We start from the raw sequence: 18,365 nt of genomic DNA on the forward strand, positions 1-18,365 counted from the left end.
TATTTACCTATAAATTTCCGTCGTTTCCTGGCCACTCTTCCGATTTACACTCCCCCAATCTACTGAAGTTGTTGAATTCTGGTGAAGCAACATCAACAATCTCTGATAACTGACTTTCCTCAAGTTCTTTTCCCAAGTAACCATCCTTTGTGCATAAGGCTAGTTAGTTGAGTGTGGGCTGTCTATTCAACCATTGACCCACAGTTCATCCTCAGAAGCTTCCAGCAGGAATCATTAAATAACAATTGGGACCCTTGGCAGATGTTTTATCTCGCTCACGGTGCTAAGATAATTCAAAACTGCTGCCCTGTTTAAATTGAGCTTATTCAGCAAACATCAGGAAGTAACTCAAGGAATAGCTTTGTCAAAGGGCCAGCATTTATAATGCTGAGTTGACTTCCGATGCATTAAATAATGCACAAGAGATGAGAAATTATTTTTAAGATGCTACTTTTTGAAAGATTAGATGAATCGTATATATTGTATCAGATTTTAATTTGAAGTGTTAAAAGAAATCATCTAAATTATTCAAGGAGGTTTATTATTTGGGGAAGAGTACGAGACGCTGCAAACAATTGTTTTAAAGATTGTAGATTCTCTAGGTGCATCCACTGATGCATTTACATTTACCAGCCATAGACGTAGGGAAATAGCAGGAGGAGGCCATGCAGCCCATTGAGCCTGTTCCGTCGCTTTACGAGATCATGACAGATTTTTTAATCCCATTTTCCTACCTTTTCTCCATATCCTTCTTAATATCCCAAGTACAGTGTCCATCTACCTCTTTTAAACATCTATCACTCTGAATTCCTCTCCGTAAATTTGTGCACCAGTGAGGTGTACAACAGGTTAACACAACATTCGCCCACAAAATACAGTCAATTCATTTTACAGTATAATCTGTGAAGCGCTTTGAGACGTGTAGAAGACGTGATAAGGCGCCATATCAAATACAAGGATTATTATTATTATCTTCAGTTCATTTTTAATAAAATATATGTTTTGGAATAATTAATTTCCAAAGAGCTCAGGAAAACCATTACTTAGAGCTTCATTCTTCTTGGAGGCCAGCCAAAAAGTTCATTAGCCCCCAGTAAGAATTAAAATATTAGGTGTGACTAATTCAATACTATATTTAAGATGGATTTCACCTTAAAGAAGAAAACTAGAGCAATAAAATTCATAATATAAGACAGTTTTGTTGTCACTAGTTATTTACCCAAAATGGGAATATCTAGCTAGTTTGGGTGTGGAGGGTAAGTGGCCACAGGAATGGCATTTTTTAATGTTTATTAACATTTCTTTCTAACTAACTGGGCACAGACTATCTCAAAACAAGCAACCCTACACATACATTGGATAGCCTGGGGTGATATAAGTTTCAACCTTCATTGGCTATCCAAAGATTGGATTCACATGATCCAGGGATACAGACAAGAGAGCCCAAATGAGAATGGAGCAGGGAATCCTCTTGAATGAGAATTGAGAAAATATATCAATGTGGCAAAATGGCTCTGCCTTTATCCAATAGAAGGAATGACTATCTTTAGTCTTTGGCTGCGGTGGGGATACCACTAAGCAAATCTGCAGCAAGCTTTGGCTCTAAGACAATGACCCACAGCGTGCATTTCACAGTTTATCTCCTCTAAAATTCCAGTTACGAAATATTAACAAGCGGTATAAGTCAGGCCATTTTCATTTATAAGCATCAATGAAAACCAGGCTGGGGAAGGAGGGAGGGAGAGTTTCCCCATAGATCGCTCCAGAATTCTACTTCTCCCAATACTGTCACACAACAGTCTTCTCTTTCCCTGCTTATGCCTTTTTCTCCCTTTCATGATTTCATGCTGAACTGAAAAACAAATCGATCTGAAAGAACGTTTGGCTATGAAATCACGGATGCAGCCGCGTCACTGCTTCGTGGGTCCTTTGCACCGGTGATGATATCGTTCACCCTTTTGGCTATGTGAACCGAGGAAAGGATCTCTTCTCTCACCACAACGTGACCTCGATCCTCGAGGAATTCTACATCTTCCTCCAGGAATTCATCTGAAAAATAAAAGGTAGTTTTGATCATTATTGCAGAGTGACAGCTGAGGAATGTTATTCTCCCAAAAAAGGGAATTTCTCCTGCTGTCCTTGCCAGCATTCTCCCAGATAGAATTGGTCATTCGCTTCGTGGCTGTTTGTGGGACATTGCTGTGCACAAATCTGCTGTCGTGTTCGCTTACAAAATAAACAACCCCTACAGTTTACAGTAAATCCTGTGAAGCGCTTTGATATAGACAGTCCTCCCGACATAAAATGCATTGTACCACGTGCAAGGAACACTGATAATATCATTGTATTGTCGGTATAAACATAAAAATTGAAAAACATAAAATCACAAACACAGTCAGAGCGAGTTGTTATACCGTGGAGCCGGGGCAGTATTGTGGCAGCACTGCTGTGCGCAATTGGCTGCCGCGTTTCGCCCACACGATATACAGTCAATTTGCTTTACAGTATATTCTGTGAAGCGCTTTGAGACGCCTTGAAGACGTGATAAGGCGCTGTATCAAATGCAAGGATTATTATTATATTAATGTAAAACGTTTGTTTCAGTTTTTTAAAAGAATAAAAAAAACTTACTGTCGACCTGCAGATTATTTGGATGAAGCTGTGGAGCGAGCCGGCCGAGTGTAAGGCTTTCATTCAAATTCTTCCGGAAGGAAAATATATTCAACAGGACCTGTTCAAACAGAAAAGTGATACGAGTCCCCATTTGCATTGTTATTACTGTACTGCAGATTAAATCAGAAACCGCAATTGCTTTATATCTAATGTTAAAAAACACAGCAAATACACAGCTGGTCGCCAAGAATCTCAAAGAGAAAGCTATTTTGTGAGTGAAACATTTCTTCAAGTTTAACAAGAAGCTTACTATCTCTTTCAACAACAACACAAATTACATTTACACAGAGCCTTTCACGTTGGGAGGATGTCCCAAAGCACTGGACAGTCAGGATTTGGACCCAAGATGGGGGGGGAGGGGGTTGGGATCAGGGAGGGTGGAGGGCAGGGGTAGGAGGATGGAGGATGGCCGAATGGCAGCGTCTTGAAGGAGGCAAGGGAGGGAGTGAAGCAAGGGGACTGTGGGTTGGAGTTCCAAATAGTAGGGCAGAGAAGCTGAAGGAAGCGATGGTGGGCTGGGCCGGGCAGGGGACGTGGAACAGGCCAGAGCCTGCTGAGCAGAGGAAGTGGACAAGTTGATATGGGGATTAACAGATGATTGAGATTAAATTTTGAAGCAAATTACAACTGACCTCTGTGATGCTGCTAAGAGATTTGATTCCACTGGAAGCTCCAAGGGAGAGATATGTCCCACACATGCCTCGCAAGGGTCGGGCGATGGTAGGGAGCAGAAAGGACATAGGCCTTTTACCGGGTTGAATGTTATTTCTCTGAAAGAAAGCAAAGAACACAAGGATGTATGCAATGACCATTTTCACAGACGATGAGGAGAAGAGAGGTAATCCTCTGGTTGCTGTTACGAGTTGGCTTAGAGTTCAATAGCAGCAACAACACCAACTTGCATTTATATACCGCCCTTCACGCAGGGCAGTGTCTCAGAGCACTTAGCGGTGGCAGAAGCCTAGAGCAGAATATTTCATCTGTGAACATGGTCTAAGAGCATGAGGAATTTTAGGCCCTTTGATGCATTCAATAACATATCCTTTAGATTTAATGTGTGTAATGTTTCCTTACAAGGTTCATTGTGGAACTGTCTTGTGTTTTATTCCAGGAGAAATCCAACATCTGGCTGTTCAGCAGGATACCGGAGGTGGTCATAATCCCACTGCCAAACGGACGGTTCAGGGAGCTGCAAAAAAAAAGAAAAATATTTTTATGTTGGATTCCTGCCCTGGGAAGGAGAGTGTTATTTATTTAACAAAATATTATACCCAAAGCCTAAAATTTACTGAACAAAATCACTCGCCTCGAGAAAACAGTGGTGCTACAACCTTGAGAAGAACAAATGCCTTACCTCAAAGGCTGGTATTACTTAAAGCATTCTTTAAATAAGTCAAGTAGTGCTTTAAGGAATTGTACCCCTAGATCTCCAATAGCTCTGCAGTAAAATTCCACTAAATGGGAGCACGCTCACAAAGCATTATGCAGCTATTCACTTAGCAAAGATCAGATCAAAGCAGAACAATAACTTGCATTTACATAGCGTCCTTCACACAGGTTAGTGTCTCAGAGCTCTTATAATATACAATAATCCTTGCATTTGATATAGCGCCTTAGCAGATCTTTAAGACGTCTCAAAGCACTTCACAGAATATACTGTAAAGTGAATTGACTGGATATTTTGTGGGTGAAATTATCAGATTATCTGATAATATGAGAATTTAGGAATAAATGTTATTTGCATTTGATAAAATGATGGGTTGCACTTTTCTGAAGAGTACCTCACAACAGAAACAATGAGGTCATCTGGTCCTATGACATGTACTTGGCTCACTGGATGACCAGCCTCCAGGGAATTGAACTGCATGTAGTGTCCTGGAGGATTAGCCACACTGTCATTGATAAGCTGACGTAGAACATTGGCTTCCGATTTACTGGACACAAGAAGGGAGATGGAGAAACAAATTTCATTAAACATGAATGCAAAACTAAATTAAGAGTTATATTTTTTCACAATTTTTGCAACGATCGTTAAAAATATTACTTTTATGAAAGGATAATGATTTTTGTTTTGCTCCCAACAAAATGTTGGAACAAAATTCTACTTTTTAGAGCTCGGCACATACGAGGGGATTGTGAGCAGTTGCATTTCTCTAGCATTTTTTGTTTCTCAAGCAAATCAGGACTTTGTCTCTAACCTGAGCATTTGCTCTGATGTGTGAGCCACGGAGGAATCGAAGAAGGGGTCGGAGAGGGTGCTCGCCTGAGCTAAAGCGATTTTCAATGACTAAAGGCAACAAGGAGAAACGTTAAGTACAGCAATGATAATGTAACACAGAACACATCACTGACACACTACTCAACAGAAGGATGTAAGTTCACCATTGACATTCACCTGCACTCAATGAATCTTTATTCTTAGCTGGGGTTGAGAAGGTGCTGAGCACAGAGAGCGAGGGTTTCCCTTACATAAAGGGGAACATCACAGAGAATGAATTGACACCCTCTTTGGAGCTCCATCCCACAGTCCCTCCACCTTGCTACCTCCCCTGCCTCCTTCAAGGCAAGTCTCAAGAACCTTCCTCTTCAACTGAGCCTTCGAACACCCTCCTACCTCTACCCTCCATGCCCTCCCTTGATCCCAACCCCTGCTCAGTTCCAAATCCCTGACTGTCCAGCACCTTGGACGTCCTCCCAATGTGAAAGGCACTATACAATTGTAATTTGTTGTGGTTGTTGGATGGAGGGGAAATTCATTTCTGAAAGGGAATGCTCAAGTGCTTTGTACATTTTAATAACTCAGAAATCTCTCCTACCTCCGCGAGTAGATGGAAGGTGAGATTCCTGGCTGCCTGTGTTGTTATGTTGAAACCCTCCATGATGTTGAGAGCAGAGATGAGAGCGGGGCCCACGTGTGGAGGTGGAGCTGTCAGCACGAGGTGACCTGAAAAATGACAGATGAGTTCAGCCTCTGAACGTTATACTTGGCTTCAATGCCCCCTAAGCATAAGAGAAAGGATAGCCAATATTTCCCCTCGACTTGCCCACATTTTCCCTACTGTAAATGTGTAAAGATGGACATCAGGTACTGGCAGGATTGGGCTGAAAAGTAATTCCTTGCATTTGATATTGCGCCCTTATCACATCTTCGAGACGTCTCAAAGCGCTTCACAGAATATGCAGGTAATCATTCAAGAGTTCACCCACCTCCAAAATATACAGTCACCACACATCACAGAAAATCTGTGAAGAGCTTTAAGACCCTATCAACACGATAGGATCTATGTCAAATGCGAGGATCGCTATTATTTATGAAGACCCCAAATCTCAGATCTACATCTGAAAGGTTAAGAGTTCTGACCTAGTAACGTCATGTACCTTGATAAGATCCTTCAACAGGCTTCTCCACAATGACAGTATAATTAGCAAAATCCTCCTCAGACATTACTCCTCCTTTACTCCGAACCTGTAGCAAAACATAGGTCAGGGAGTTGGCGTGTATTATCAAACAGCTCTTATGTCACAATTTTGGCTTTTCTGAGAAAACATCTCGAAAAAGAGCAACTGCAAAATAAAACACATTCCTAATCCACATGGAACGGCAATGCATAAAATCCCTTCCCTCCGCTATTCGCTCCCAAAGCAAGCAATTCCTGGGAAAGATAAAACATAGCCGGAGGTTCAGGAGGTTGAAATAAGTAGCATATCTCAACTAGAATCCTCCTAGTAGGAGAGGTAAGATGATTGATTCTCACTGATTTGTTTGTCTTGCACATCCAAGGCAGACAAATGAGTATTCTCAGTTTGAAACTGATGACTGGCAAAGTCTGTGTTTATGTCAGTTTGACTAAGCCACTGGAGCTCCAATCCTCCAATCCGGTCTTCCAGATTGCTAGACCATATGCTAGACCATATGCAATTACTGCATGTAATTCCCATGCAGTGAAATTAAATCTGTAGAAAATGCTCGCGATAGGAATCTCCCCATCACAATGATGCTCAGATGCGTTACACGGTAATGTGGAGTCAACTGTACCTCGACTGTTAAAGAGATTCAAAGTCAGGGTTGTTGCCGGAGTATGAGCATTTTTAAAACAGGATGATTTTGACAAGCTTGTCGTCTCTTTACCTCAGAAACCATCTCCTCTGTAACGTTTGTGTTGTAAAATGCCGACGTTCCCTCCACGCCGACTGCGTTCAAAACAGCCGCCAAGTCAGAGCGTTTCATGAAGGCTCCTGGCTGTAACGGCTGCCCGTACGGCAGGAAGGTCTCACGGAAATTGTCGGACAGGTTTTTATCTTTCACTTGGTTGATAGCTTTGGCTGGAACAGAGCAGACGTGGGTAAGGTTAAATCAGTGGAAGAGTGAAGTTGTTGAGTTTTTGCAAGGAACAGTCATTTACTCCTATCCCCCCTCATCCCGAAACACATTTTGATGATATAAAATTCTGTACAGATACTAAAAGACTGTTATAACAATATAACTCTTCATATGGATAGCTGCAAGTTTTAAGCTAACTGAAGCTTTCTTGGTGGTTTCCATACAGAACTAGAAAAGAACTTCCAGGGCAGAATGCCAGATTCTTCCTTCTACTCTTTCTTTTGAGACCCTCACCCACACACAGTCTCTCTCTCTCACACACACACACACGCGCTCTTTTGCTTCGACTCTCTCACAAGAATTACAATGGAAGACATGAACATAATGTCGTTTTGACGGCATGCACAATGCCATCTCTTCCCCTGCTTCCACTTTCCCCCATTTCAGCACAGTGAGCTTTCTGAGATCCCTCTCCTCCTCATCCCTGTGCACACATTTATTTCGGCTCCAAGATTATTTCTGAATCGCAGATCGGGGGAGTGGGGACTAATTGGGTAGCTCTTTCAAAGAGGCGGCTTAGGCACGATGGGCCAAATGGTCTCCTTCTGTGCTGTAGGATTCTATAATTCTATGAATACATAATTGTACCATTTGTTCCAAAATCTCTCCACCTGCCAGTGCTTGCAAACTTCTTATCTTCAGTGAGTCCACCTTAACTGGCTCAACATGTTCTGTCTCTCTAGGATTTGCTTGTTTCTATCAATTAGATTCTTTTCATAAACCAGTAACTACATGCAAGCCATTTTAGGTTACATGGCACAGCAACTTGCACTAATTATTTGCCACCAGAAAAAACGTGACCTATCCAACCTACCAAGTTCCTGGGTGATGTTGAAACCTTCTTTTGCAACATCTGCTGCAGCAGCCATGAGCTTGGACCAGGAGATTCTGAGGAACGAAAGAAAAATAGGAACCGTTGGTGGAATGGTACAGATGCTGCTCTACACAGAAAATAGCGAGTGTTTATGTCAGTGTGACTGGACCCACTGGAGCTCCAGTCCACGGTCCTCCAGATTGCTGGACCATATGTTCATGCCTGTAATTCCCATGCAGTGTATTTCTGACCTTGGCAATGCCAACATGGGATACTGCCAGTTACTGATATCAACACTACAGTTCCTGATGTCAAAATCATCTTAAAGTGAATGGTCACAGATCTGCTCAACTCCCTCTCATTACAGTTCTAATTCTCCTTGCTGTATCACATGTAAAACATCAAAAGATAATACAGTGAACTCTAGGGGCAGAAATTGAGGCTGCAGCATTACAATAAAGTGAGATGCTTTGCATTGATCCTTTGAACTCTTTGGAATCCAGAACTAACATTAATGGAGCACTGCCCTCCCTTCTCAACACCTCCCCTACACACACCACATTTCCAAAAATCCTCTCCAACCTTGGAATTAGCAAAGCTGTCCACCTGTACAATTCAGAAATGGTTTCTGAGGAAAATGCTACAGCACATATACGATAAAACTCTATGGAATTACCACTTCAACTTTGAATGCCACCATTCTAAATGCCTAGTGAGAAACTACAGTATATAAGAATCACTCCATAATAAAGAAAACTCAAATACGGTTTCAATCACTTCAAAATCATACATTGTGTGTGGAAAATGAGAAGAAATCTATATTGACCACGCTGATAACAATCATCTAAAGAGGAATAGCACACATGGTGTTTACCTGCCATAGAGCTGATGAGCTTGGTACAATCCTTTTAGCATACCTGGGATAGCCACCAAGAGACCAGGCTGCATGAACAAGGAAAATAAGACATTTGTTAGAAACCATGAAGCTCTGTAACTACCATCACCTACTGACAAAACCTACTGTAACTCCAGTTCTGATGACAGACTATCCACCTGTCGCCAGAACTGGAGGGTTTTGAAAATGAAGACCAGGATCTTGAACGGTATCCTCTGTGTGATGGGAAGCCAGTGGAGTCGGGCGAGGATGGGGATGATAGTGTCGTGGAGCCTGGTGCGGGAGAGAACACGGGCTGCAGAGTTCTGGATGATCTGCAGCCTGTGGAGGGAGGAGTTGGGGAAGGGAGGAGTTGGGGAGGCCGACAAGCAGTAAGTTTGTATAGTAGAGCCTCAATGTTATGAATGTGTGTAGGAGTGTCTCAGCGGCCTGGGGTGTGAGACAGTGGCGGAGCTGAGTGATGTTGCGGAGGTGGGAAAAGGTGAAGTGGGTCATGGCACGGATGTGGGGTTTGAAGGACAGTTGAGGGTCGAACAGGATGCTGAGGTTCATATTAGCTCCATGAAATGTGGAGTGCATCCATGGAGGGAGATGCTGTCAGTGCCCGAAGTATGGAGGGGCTGGCGGGAGCCAAGTAGGAGGGCCTCGGTCTTGTTGGCATTCAACTGAAGGAAGTTAGCTCTCATCCAGGATAATGACTAAGCCCCAGCTCAGTGTAGGATAAAGAAAAGTGAATAAACTGGTTATCATCATTATTTCTGCAATCAAACTGGGCATCGTACAAAAGATTCAATATCTTAAGCAGAAATTATTGTACTAAACAGGAAACCATTAAGTTGCTGTAAATAAATCTGGGATTGGTATTATAAGGATCATAATTAACAATGGTTTCAAGTTCTTCTGAGTCAATGGCATCTTTACAAACAAACTGGTGGTACCTGATAATCCACAGCAGTGATTAAGAATAACCTGGGAGTTTAGAAGTGACGCTAGTATTAAGTGCCATTTTGAATGCATTGTGAAACAGTAATCATTACTAACCTTAAAAGGTATAAACCTTGGCAACCATTCTAGTATAGAAATGCTATATGTTGTCAATTAACCATCAAAGCGCAGGTGCTATAAACACTCCCTTTAATTTTAAAACCGGTGTGTTACAGAACACCCTCTGTAGATCTCCTGCGGGATTAATTGTTATAAGGTCAAGTGACATTATTAATGTTTGCCAGTCGGAATGACTCTCCAGCACCTGGTTTGGGGATTTTTTTTGTGTTCCCTTGCTGAGGAACCTCAGTTGTAATGTAAGGTAGCCTGAACAATTTAAATTCAATTCTCAATTGACCACCACAAAAAACATAGCTTTTTCCCATCATTTGAACTGTTCCTTTACACAGCTTTGGTTAGATACACCTCCTTATTTGGGGAAAAAGAATTATTGAAAGACAAGATCTTGTACAATTTAATCTTCAAGTCATCTTTCACCCCCAAAATATACAGTCAATTCACTTTGCAGTCTATTCTATGAAGCGCTTTGAGACATCTCGAAGACGTGATGAGGCGCTATATCGAATGCAAGGATTATTATTATCATTTTGTTGGGGTACTGGGAATGTAGAAGTAGCTATATGCCCTCATAACACATTTAAAAGCTATTGATAACAACAGCAAGTAGCACACACGCACCTTGTCCTCCCCATTATGACTGAACATCTGCTCTTCAACCTCTGCTGGGGCCGTCTCTCTGAAGTCCAAGATGAAACTTTCATTCTTCCTGATATCATGAACCAACATCACTCCACCCCTGCAGGAAAATGTCATCGTCAATCAGAAGGGATACACAAGTCAGTTTGTTATGGATCAGCTAGGTGTGTCTGGCATGTGCATTAATCCCTCACCAGATTTGTTCCACAGATATAACCTACCCACACGTGTAAATGGCCTAGTGTCTTGAATGGAATGCGCACTCTCCACTGGAGGAATGCAACCTGCTTACCTAATTCCTAAAAGGTGAGGCCCAAGGTTTGGGGACCCAGAATGCACATTTAGCTGGATTTTAACCCACTATAGCCACACAGCTCTGTCTTGAAGAGTTAACAGGGGTCAATTGCCTCCTTCAAGGTCTATTTCAAGACCCTCCTCTTTGATCGTGCTTTCAGTTGTCCTCCACCTCTCTGCCTTCCCCCACACCTACCCCACCCCTCTCCCATGATCGGTTCCCTGGCCCATGACTGTCCAGCACCTCGGGATGTCCTCCCGACGTGAAAGGCATTCTCTAAGTGTAATTTTGTGGTTAAGTTGCTACGAGGAGTACCTACCCTCCAATTCCCGAGCTGTGGGGGTGGATTATTCCTGAGCACAATGCAGACACTATAGCTGCATCGACCGAAGAGCCATCACGGTTCAGTATCTCAGTGCCGAGAGCGGAACATCGAGCCACATCTGTGACCACTGTGCCCTGGTGAAAAATCTATAGCGAAAACAAGAAGGGAACGCGGAGTCATGACTCAAAGATATCTTTGAGACTGCAGAGACATGCAACGAATTCCTGAGCATGTTACATCCACCTGTGGGATTTATATATTACAGCACTGTCTATTCCGATCAATTATACACAAAGAATATATGAAAGAAGCAGTCATCGGTTCACATTTGACTTGCGATTAAACCACCTAGAATTTTTGTAAATACTGGTAAATATATGTTTTGTGGTCAACGATTTCTTAACACCTGCTAAGACACAACTCTGATAGTGTCCTCCCGACGTAAAAGGCTTTATACAGACATAATTTATTGTTCTAGTTAATGTACGCTACACTTGGAAATGAACCAATCTACCAAAATATTCATTTTATCATTCAAGGCACGGTTAGATTTAACCTGCAGTTGAAGGATTGCGTTTAAAATAGAGTTGGATAAATCTTGGAAACTAAATAATATTGAAGGATCTGGGGAAAGACAGGGAAATGGGATTAGGGTAAATTAGTGCCAAATTCGCCAACATAATATACAGTCAATTCACTTTACAGTATATTCTGTGAAGCGCTTTGCGACGTCTCGAAGACGTGATAAGGCACTGTATCAAATGCAAGGATTATTATTAGAAGTATTAATATCCGGCTGCAGCACAGACATAATGGACTGAATGGGATTTCTGTGCTCTCATCCTGCTTATTCCTATCCTCTTACCTGTGGATCTCCAAAGTATATTTGCATCACCAGCGCCACAGTCACGCCAGTCGCGAATGTCAAGCAGGCAGTGATGATGACAGTCAAGCCATCCTGGCGGCAGGTGCAGTCGCCTGAGAAAGGATCCTTACTCGTGACTCGCAGCGGCGACATCTCCTGGCTGCCCATTTCAGAGGAAGAGGACGGCAGGCGCCGGAGTCGAGCGGATTTCAGGAAAAGATCTGGATCTGCACGAGGAAATTAAAAAAATCATATCGTATCCGCTGTAGGGTAATTACTGAACTCCTTACACACAAAAAAAATCAGAGCTAGGAGGAGATGGGATGGAGAAGGAGAGAAATGTAGATAGGATCATAGGAACAGAAGTAGGCCATTCAGCCCCTTGACCTTGTTCCGCCATTCTATAAGAACATGGCTGATCTGTACCTCAACTCCAATTTCTCGCCTTTATCCCATATCCCTCGATACCCACAGCTAACCGATATCTATCCAACTCAGCCTCAAAAAAAATGTTTTTTAAAAAAAAGGGGTCAATTTCTAACTTCAATCAATGTTGCAATTGTACTGAACACTCAATGGCAAATCACTGCAATTTGGGCAAATGATATAGGTCTTAATAAATAGAGGGATTAGGAATTGAATTAATAAAACAAGGGTTTAGGAAGAATGCCTTAGCCGATTAAACCATTGCCTGGAGTGAAACAGGCATTCAGACTCATAAATCCTGGCTCCTGAGTCCATGATGAGTTAGCTGGTTTCAGGAAGTAAAGCAGGAAATACACTTCAATTGTCCTCAGTGCTTTTGGGGGGGAAAAAAGGGTTGTACTGCTCTGGTTGCTATTCAGCGACTCCCTGTTAAAAAGAATATATGTTTGTGTTGCATCTAGATGTTGGGTAAGGATAGGACTGGTCTCATTTTGTCAGTCCTCCTCTCCCAAACACACACTCACAGCGCATTTCAATGCATATCAGTATCTGTGCCAAATGACAACATCGTGATAAAGAAATGAATGTGCAAACGGTTATCCAAATTATCCATCTGTCCAAAGCAGGAATCATCTCTAATCTGTTCACTGTCTTGTTGATATAATCACTGTAGCTTTACTGTAATGTGTGTGCAATTGGATATTAAAAATTAATCCAGTTAGTAGTTTTATATATATATTTATACACATATATACCCATTCTCCAGTATATGTATACATACCCAAATCGTAATTGACAACTTGCATTTACTGTAGATTTTTAATTAAATGTGTAATACAAACCAAATCAAGAAGATAAAATTTGGAATCCAGTGTAATCTTTCGTATTTATATTGAATTACCAATATCCAAACATGCTGCTGACTTCCAGAGCCATTTTAACCTCGGATCCTAAATGCACCTGCGGGGCCCCCTCCCCAAAACATCCAAATGTGGTGGGTATCAGCAAACAGCTCTTGGCTAATTAACCAGGACAGTAAATCGGAATGGATCCAGTTCAATGCATATGCAATGGGTTTGGAGTCTCGAGTCCCATTCGAAGGCGCAGTGAACGAACCCTCGTGTGATTGAACGAATATCGCGGATATGTCCCTGATGTTCGTGAACACTTGGGACTGTGTGCACTCACACACCATCGCACACCGCCGTCATGTCAGCTCAGAACCCGGACCAGCTTCCAACTCTTGAAGAGTCAATTTCAACAGCTGTTGAACTCTCCATATTTACAGCTAACATCGCAAGACATTATTTTCCCCACCCACCCATTCACCCACCCACCCACCCATTCACCCACTCACCTACCCACTCACCCACCCACCCACCCATTCACCCCACCCACCCATTCACCCACCCACCCACCCATTCACCTACCCACTCACCCACCCATTCACACACTCACCCACCCATTCACCCACCCACCCACCCACCCATTCACCCACCCACCCACCCATTCACCCACCACCCACCCACTCACCCACCCATTAACCCACCCATTAACCCCCCCACCCAACCGCCCACCCACTAACCCACCCACCCACCCATTAACCCCCCCGTGCCTGTGGGCTAGTGCCACCTCGGCTCATATTAATGATATGAACCCGAATTCCCAATGATGTCTCACTCCACTCACAAAAATAAGTAACTTTGGGGGCAACAGCAACAGCAGAGATCACACCTGTACGTGGGGTAAAAAATTATATACATTATATCTGAGTGGTGATATCTGCCCTATTACCTGAAAATAAAAAAAAGCGTCATTCCTGTAAGACTTATGAAGACACTGTAATGGCATCGAGACAGTGGTCGCCCTGTGTGACTGTGTTGGGTGTTAAACCCCTTTACCTGCGGGGTCCGGGTCGCCCAGAGAGCAGTCGTCCTCCTTGCGGAATCGCAGTACGTTTTCCGTGGATCCCGCATCGTCTTCTGGCAGCCGTGGGAAGCTGGTGATGCTCATGTAGTCCACAGGAGAATAGGCCCCGAGGTTTGTGTCCTGTCCGGGCTCTGTCCTGTCATCCGCCATAATCCCTTCCCGGTCACTTGCAAAACATCGGGGGCGTAAGATTCGTGCAGAGCGAATGCGATTCGAGTCAGAAAAAACCTTCCTTTCTCTGTGTCGGTGTCTCTCTCTCTCTCTTTCTCTATCAGTGTGTGTCTCTCTCTCTTGTGTGTGTGTCTTGCTCTGTGTGTTGCTCTGGGTGTGTGTGTGTTGCTCTGGGTGTGTGTTGCTCTGTGTGTTGCTCTGGGTGTGTGTGTGTTGCTCTGGGTGTGTGTTGCTCTGTGTGTTGCTCTGGGTGTGTGTGTGTTGCTCTGGGTGTGTGTGTGTTGCTCTGGGTGTGTGTGTTGCTCTGGGTGTGTGTTGCTCTGGGTGTGTGTGTGTGTGTGTGTTGCTCTGGGTGTGTGTCTTGCTCTTGTGTGTGTGTTGCTCTGGGTGTGTGTGTGTGTGTCTTGCTCTGTGTGTGTGTTGCTCTGGGTGTGTGTGTGTGTTGCTCTGTGTGTGTGTGTGTGTGTGTGTGTGTTGCTCTGTGTGTGTGTGTGTGTTGCTCTGTGTGTGTGTGTGTTGCTCTGTGTGTGTGTTGCTCTGGGTGTGTGTGTGTGTGTTGCTCTGGGTGTGTGTGTGTGTGTGTGTGTGTTGCTCTGTGTGTGTGTGTGTGTTGCTCTGTGTGTGTGTGTGTGTTGCTCTGTGTGTGTGTTGCTCTGGGTGTGTGTGTGTGTGTGTGTGTTGCTCTGGGTGTGTGTGTGTGTGTGTTGCTCTGGGTGTCTGTGTGTGTGTGTGTTGCTCTGGGTGTGTGTGTGTGTGTTGCTCTAGGTGTGTGTCTTGCTCTTGTGTGTGTGTTGCTCTGTGTGTGTGTTGCTCTGTGTGTGTGTTGCTCTGGGTGTGTGTGTGTGTTGCTCTGGGTGTGTGTGTGTGTGTGTTGCTCTGGGAGTGAGTGAGTGAGTGTGTCACACAGGTGCGGGGACTGAAAGGGTTCCCCAATGAAATGTATGTAATGGTTCGGTTCGGTTCGGTCGGTGTACACAGGCGGTGTACACAGGAGGAAACTGACCCGTGAGGCGGAGCGCGCAATGCACTGTGCGGGAGGAGGAGGATGGAAACCGACCCCACAACAAACAGCTGATGGATGAGGTCGATCTCCTGATCCCTCGAAAACACCAGAGAACAGACCCCCCCCCACCCCACCCCACCCCCAGCAAAGGAAGGCGGGTGTCGGCAGTCTGCACACAGTGAAGTGGGTTTGAAATCAAACCGCATCGACCATCACCAAACTCACAGCGACACCGCTCACGGTTTGGGCACCGAAACACAACGCAGCCCCAGGACTGCGGATTGTGATGCGCTGCGTTGTGTTGAGCGACGCGGATTAAAGCTGTGTCCCACATAATTTTTTTTCCCTTTCTGCCCCCCACACCCCCCCACCCCTCCCCCCCCCCACCCCCCCCCCCCCCCCACACCCCCCACCCCTCCCCCCCCCACACCCCCCACACCCCTCCCACACCCCCCCTCCCCCCCCCACACCCCCACACCCCTCCCCCCCCACCCCCCCCACCCCTCCCCCCCCCACACCCCCCCACCCCTCCCCCCCCCCCACACCCCACCCCACACCCCCCCCACCCCCCCCACCCCCCCACCCCTCCCCCCCCCCCACACCCCCCCCCACCCCTCCCACCCCCCCCCCCACCCCTCCCTCCCCACACCCCCCCCACCCCTCCTCCTCCTCCAAACAAATGCTCACCATCACTACAGCTCAAGGGGAGGGAAGGGAGGAAAACACTGGCGTAATCTTCCTACTGCACTGCAGAGGATTGACTGACTGACTGACTGACTGAGCTGCCAGTGAAGCAGATAACTAACAGCTGTTATACAATTCCTCCTCCTCTGCGTTTGCCACAACATTTTTTTTTAAAAATATGTATTTTAGGATTGTAAAGCGGCAGCGGTTTGCACGGCTGTGTGGTGGAGGGGGAGAGGGTGCATTAACCCTGCGCTTTCCGGGACCATTTTAAAAATCGAGGGCACCAGTGAAAGCGGATGAAAGCTGCTCAGGACAACACGGAAGTCTGACGGCTGCTCTCGGAAAATGTGTCAGGAAAGACGTGCAGCGCCGGGGATGCAGCAGAGTGGGGGCTATTCGTGCCCCTGTCTGAGTGCACCTCCTGCACACCCGTGCATGCATCTGCTTCAGATAATAATACAGGACCGAAACACGACTGTAATCGTTAACACATCATTAGAGATATAGATACTGTGTATAAAATGACTCACCGGCCGGTTACAATCGATCGATCAATCAATCAATCAATCAGTGGGGAATATTTCTTCCTAATGTGCTGAGGATTGTGAACCAGATTGCTCACTGCGCAATGCAACGATGTGGGGCTCGGATTCCACCCAACAACGTCTGCAGATTCTCACATCTTCACACCCCTCTGCGGGTGGCTGGAATGGGACTGCTGTGGGTCCGCAATTGCGATTGAAACAATCGCCAATTGATCGATCGATTTCTCAGACGTGATGTCTGCTATGTGGATTCTTGGCTTTCCCACGTACAGGAAAGCCACACCTACAAAATGTCTGTTATGTTTCCCTTGTTCCCTCCCCACCTCCCCTCCCCTCCCCCCAACACACACACAGACACACACACTTACACTTGGAATTGCAGACACATTTAGCTGTTTCTCCTGTGTTCACATCAACAAACGGAGACGTTTAACTTAACATGACTGGAAACCGAGAAAGTGGTACGTATTGCATCTCCGATTCTTTAAAATATATACAGTCAATTCACTTTACAGTAAATTCTGTGAAGCGCTTTGAAATATCTTGAAGATGTGATAAGGCGCTATATCAACTGCAAGGATTATTATTATTAAAGATCTGGTTTTGAGAATGAAGGATATTATCATTTTTTTCCTCCTTGAACCTTATGACAGCATTTCATGATAATAATCATTGACATCAGTTAATTGGCTTTCTCTGGGACTCTGTATGTGAAATATAAAATAAGTACATTATTGGTGGCTGGTTTTTGTGACTTCTGCAAGAAATAGTAGCATCATCTCGACACTCCACCAGTAATTGGAAATGAATAGCTCTCCTTCAGTTAGAATGGTAAAATGTGGTCCCATCTGCTGGTTCTTATGTAAGAACATAAGAAATGCTAGACAAAAGAAGAACAAGGTCTATCTAGTTCACCTCCGCCTTCCTGGCGGTTGCATGCACATATGTCCCGAGCTACCTATGTACTATAACCCATAATGTTATTTCCTAAAAGAAAACGACCTAACCTGTGTTTGAAAGAATCAACACTTGCTGTTTCAACCATTTCCCTAGGGAACTTGTTGCACAGGTTCCCTATTCGCTCACTGAAATAATGTTTGTGTGTTTTTTGTGACTTATGCAAGAAATAGCATCATCTAGACACTCCATCTGTAATTGAAAATGAATAGCTCTCCTTCAGGTGGAATGATAAAACATGGTCCCATCTGCTGGTTATATAAGAACATAAGAAATGCTGGACAACTGGTGAAGTAGTGTTTTCTTCATTCTCATGACACTCTTGAAAAAAAAGTGATTTTTTTCTCAGTGTCCCACTTCACATTCACATCCTCAAGATAAAATATTTATTCATCTCATGACTGTTTGTGGAATCTAGTTGTGTGGAAAATTGCGGAGTGGGGTGGGGGGGAGGGGCGACAGTTGTGTTTGTCTATAGCAGTCATTGCTCTTATAATACTAATCCTTGCATTTTATAAAGCATCTTATCACGCCGTCAAGACGTTTCAAAGTGCTTCACCAGCAATTATTCAGGACCTCAACTGGAAAGTACACATTGATATGTGTGATTGTCAGATGAAGCCAAGATTAGGCTTGACTGTAATGATCAAATAGTTTCCCAACATCAGTGTCTATGTGGGCTCAAAATATCAATGAAC

At 44.3% G+C, this 18,365-nt stretch overlaps 1 protein-coding gene across 2 annotated transcripts; it reads right to left on the reverse strand.

The window, feature by feature from the left end:
- Positions 1-959: 959 nt before the first annotated feature.
- LOC103186292 (glutathione hydrolase 7) lies at positions 960-16,881 on the reverse strand. 2 transcript variants are annotated; one of them, XM_007905213.2, is made up of 16 exons: positions 16,696-16,881; positions 14,277-14,470; positions 11,950-12,176; positions 11,079-11,230; positions 10,447-10,564; positions 8,743-8,810; positions 7,869-7,942; positions 6,803-6,996; positions 6,052-6,139; positions 5,490-5,617; positions 4,872-4,960; positions 4,455-4,607; positions 3,748-3,862; positions 3,306-3,443; positions 2,632-2,731; positions 960-2,049 (listed from the first exon to the last, which is right to left on the reverse strand). In XM_007905213.2, the coding sequence occupies exons 2-16, from the start codon at positions 14,452-14,454 to the stop codon at positions 1,886-1,888; spliced, it is 1,986 nt and encodes a 661-aa protein (XP_007903404.1). In that variant the 5' UTR covers positions 14,455-14,470; positions 16,696-16,881; the 3' UTR covers positions 960-1,885. The 2 variants fall into 2 exon arrangements, with proteins under 2 accessions (XP_007903404.1, XP_007903403.1); XM_007905212.2 differs by lacking the exon at positions 16,696-16,881 and adding an exon at positions 15,479-15,609.
- Between the last annotated feature and the right edge of the window lie 1,484 nt (positions 16,882-18,365).

This window comes from Callorhinchus milii, unplaced genomic scaffold (genome assembly GCF_018977255.1).
Source record: "Callorhinchus milii isolate IMCB2004 unplaced genomic scaffold, IMCB_Cmil_1.0 Scaffold18, whole genome shotgun sequence".
Lineage (NCBI taxonomy): Eukaryota > Metazoa > Chordata > Chondrichthyes > Chimaeriformes > Callorhinchidae > Callorhinchus > Callorhinchus milii.

Bases quoted from the DNA above. Each gene is read 5' to 3' on its own strand.
- LOC103186292 (XM_007905213.2), bottom strand. From the start codon at position 14,454: ATGGCGGATGACAGGACAGAGCCCGGACAGGACACAAACCTCGGGGCC. The intron at 6,140-6,802 runs GTAAAGAGACGA...GTTTTGCTACAG, and splicing joins CAGAGGAGATGGTTTCTGAG to GTTCGGAGTAAAGGAGGAGT. The intron at 5,618-6,051 runs GTACATGACGTT...GTCATTTTTCAG, and splicing joins TGTTGAAGGATCTTATCAAG to GTCACCTCGTGCTGACAGCT.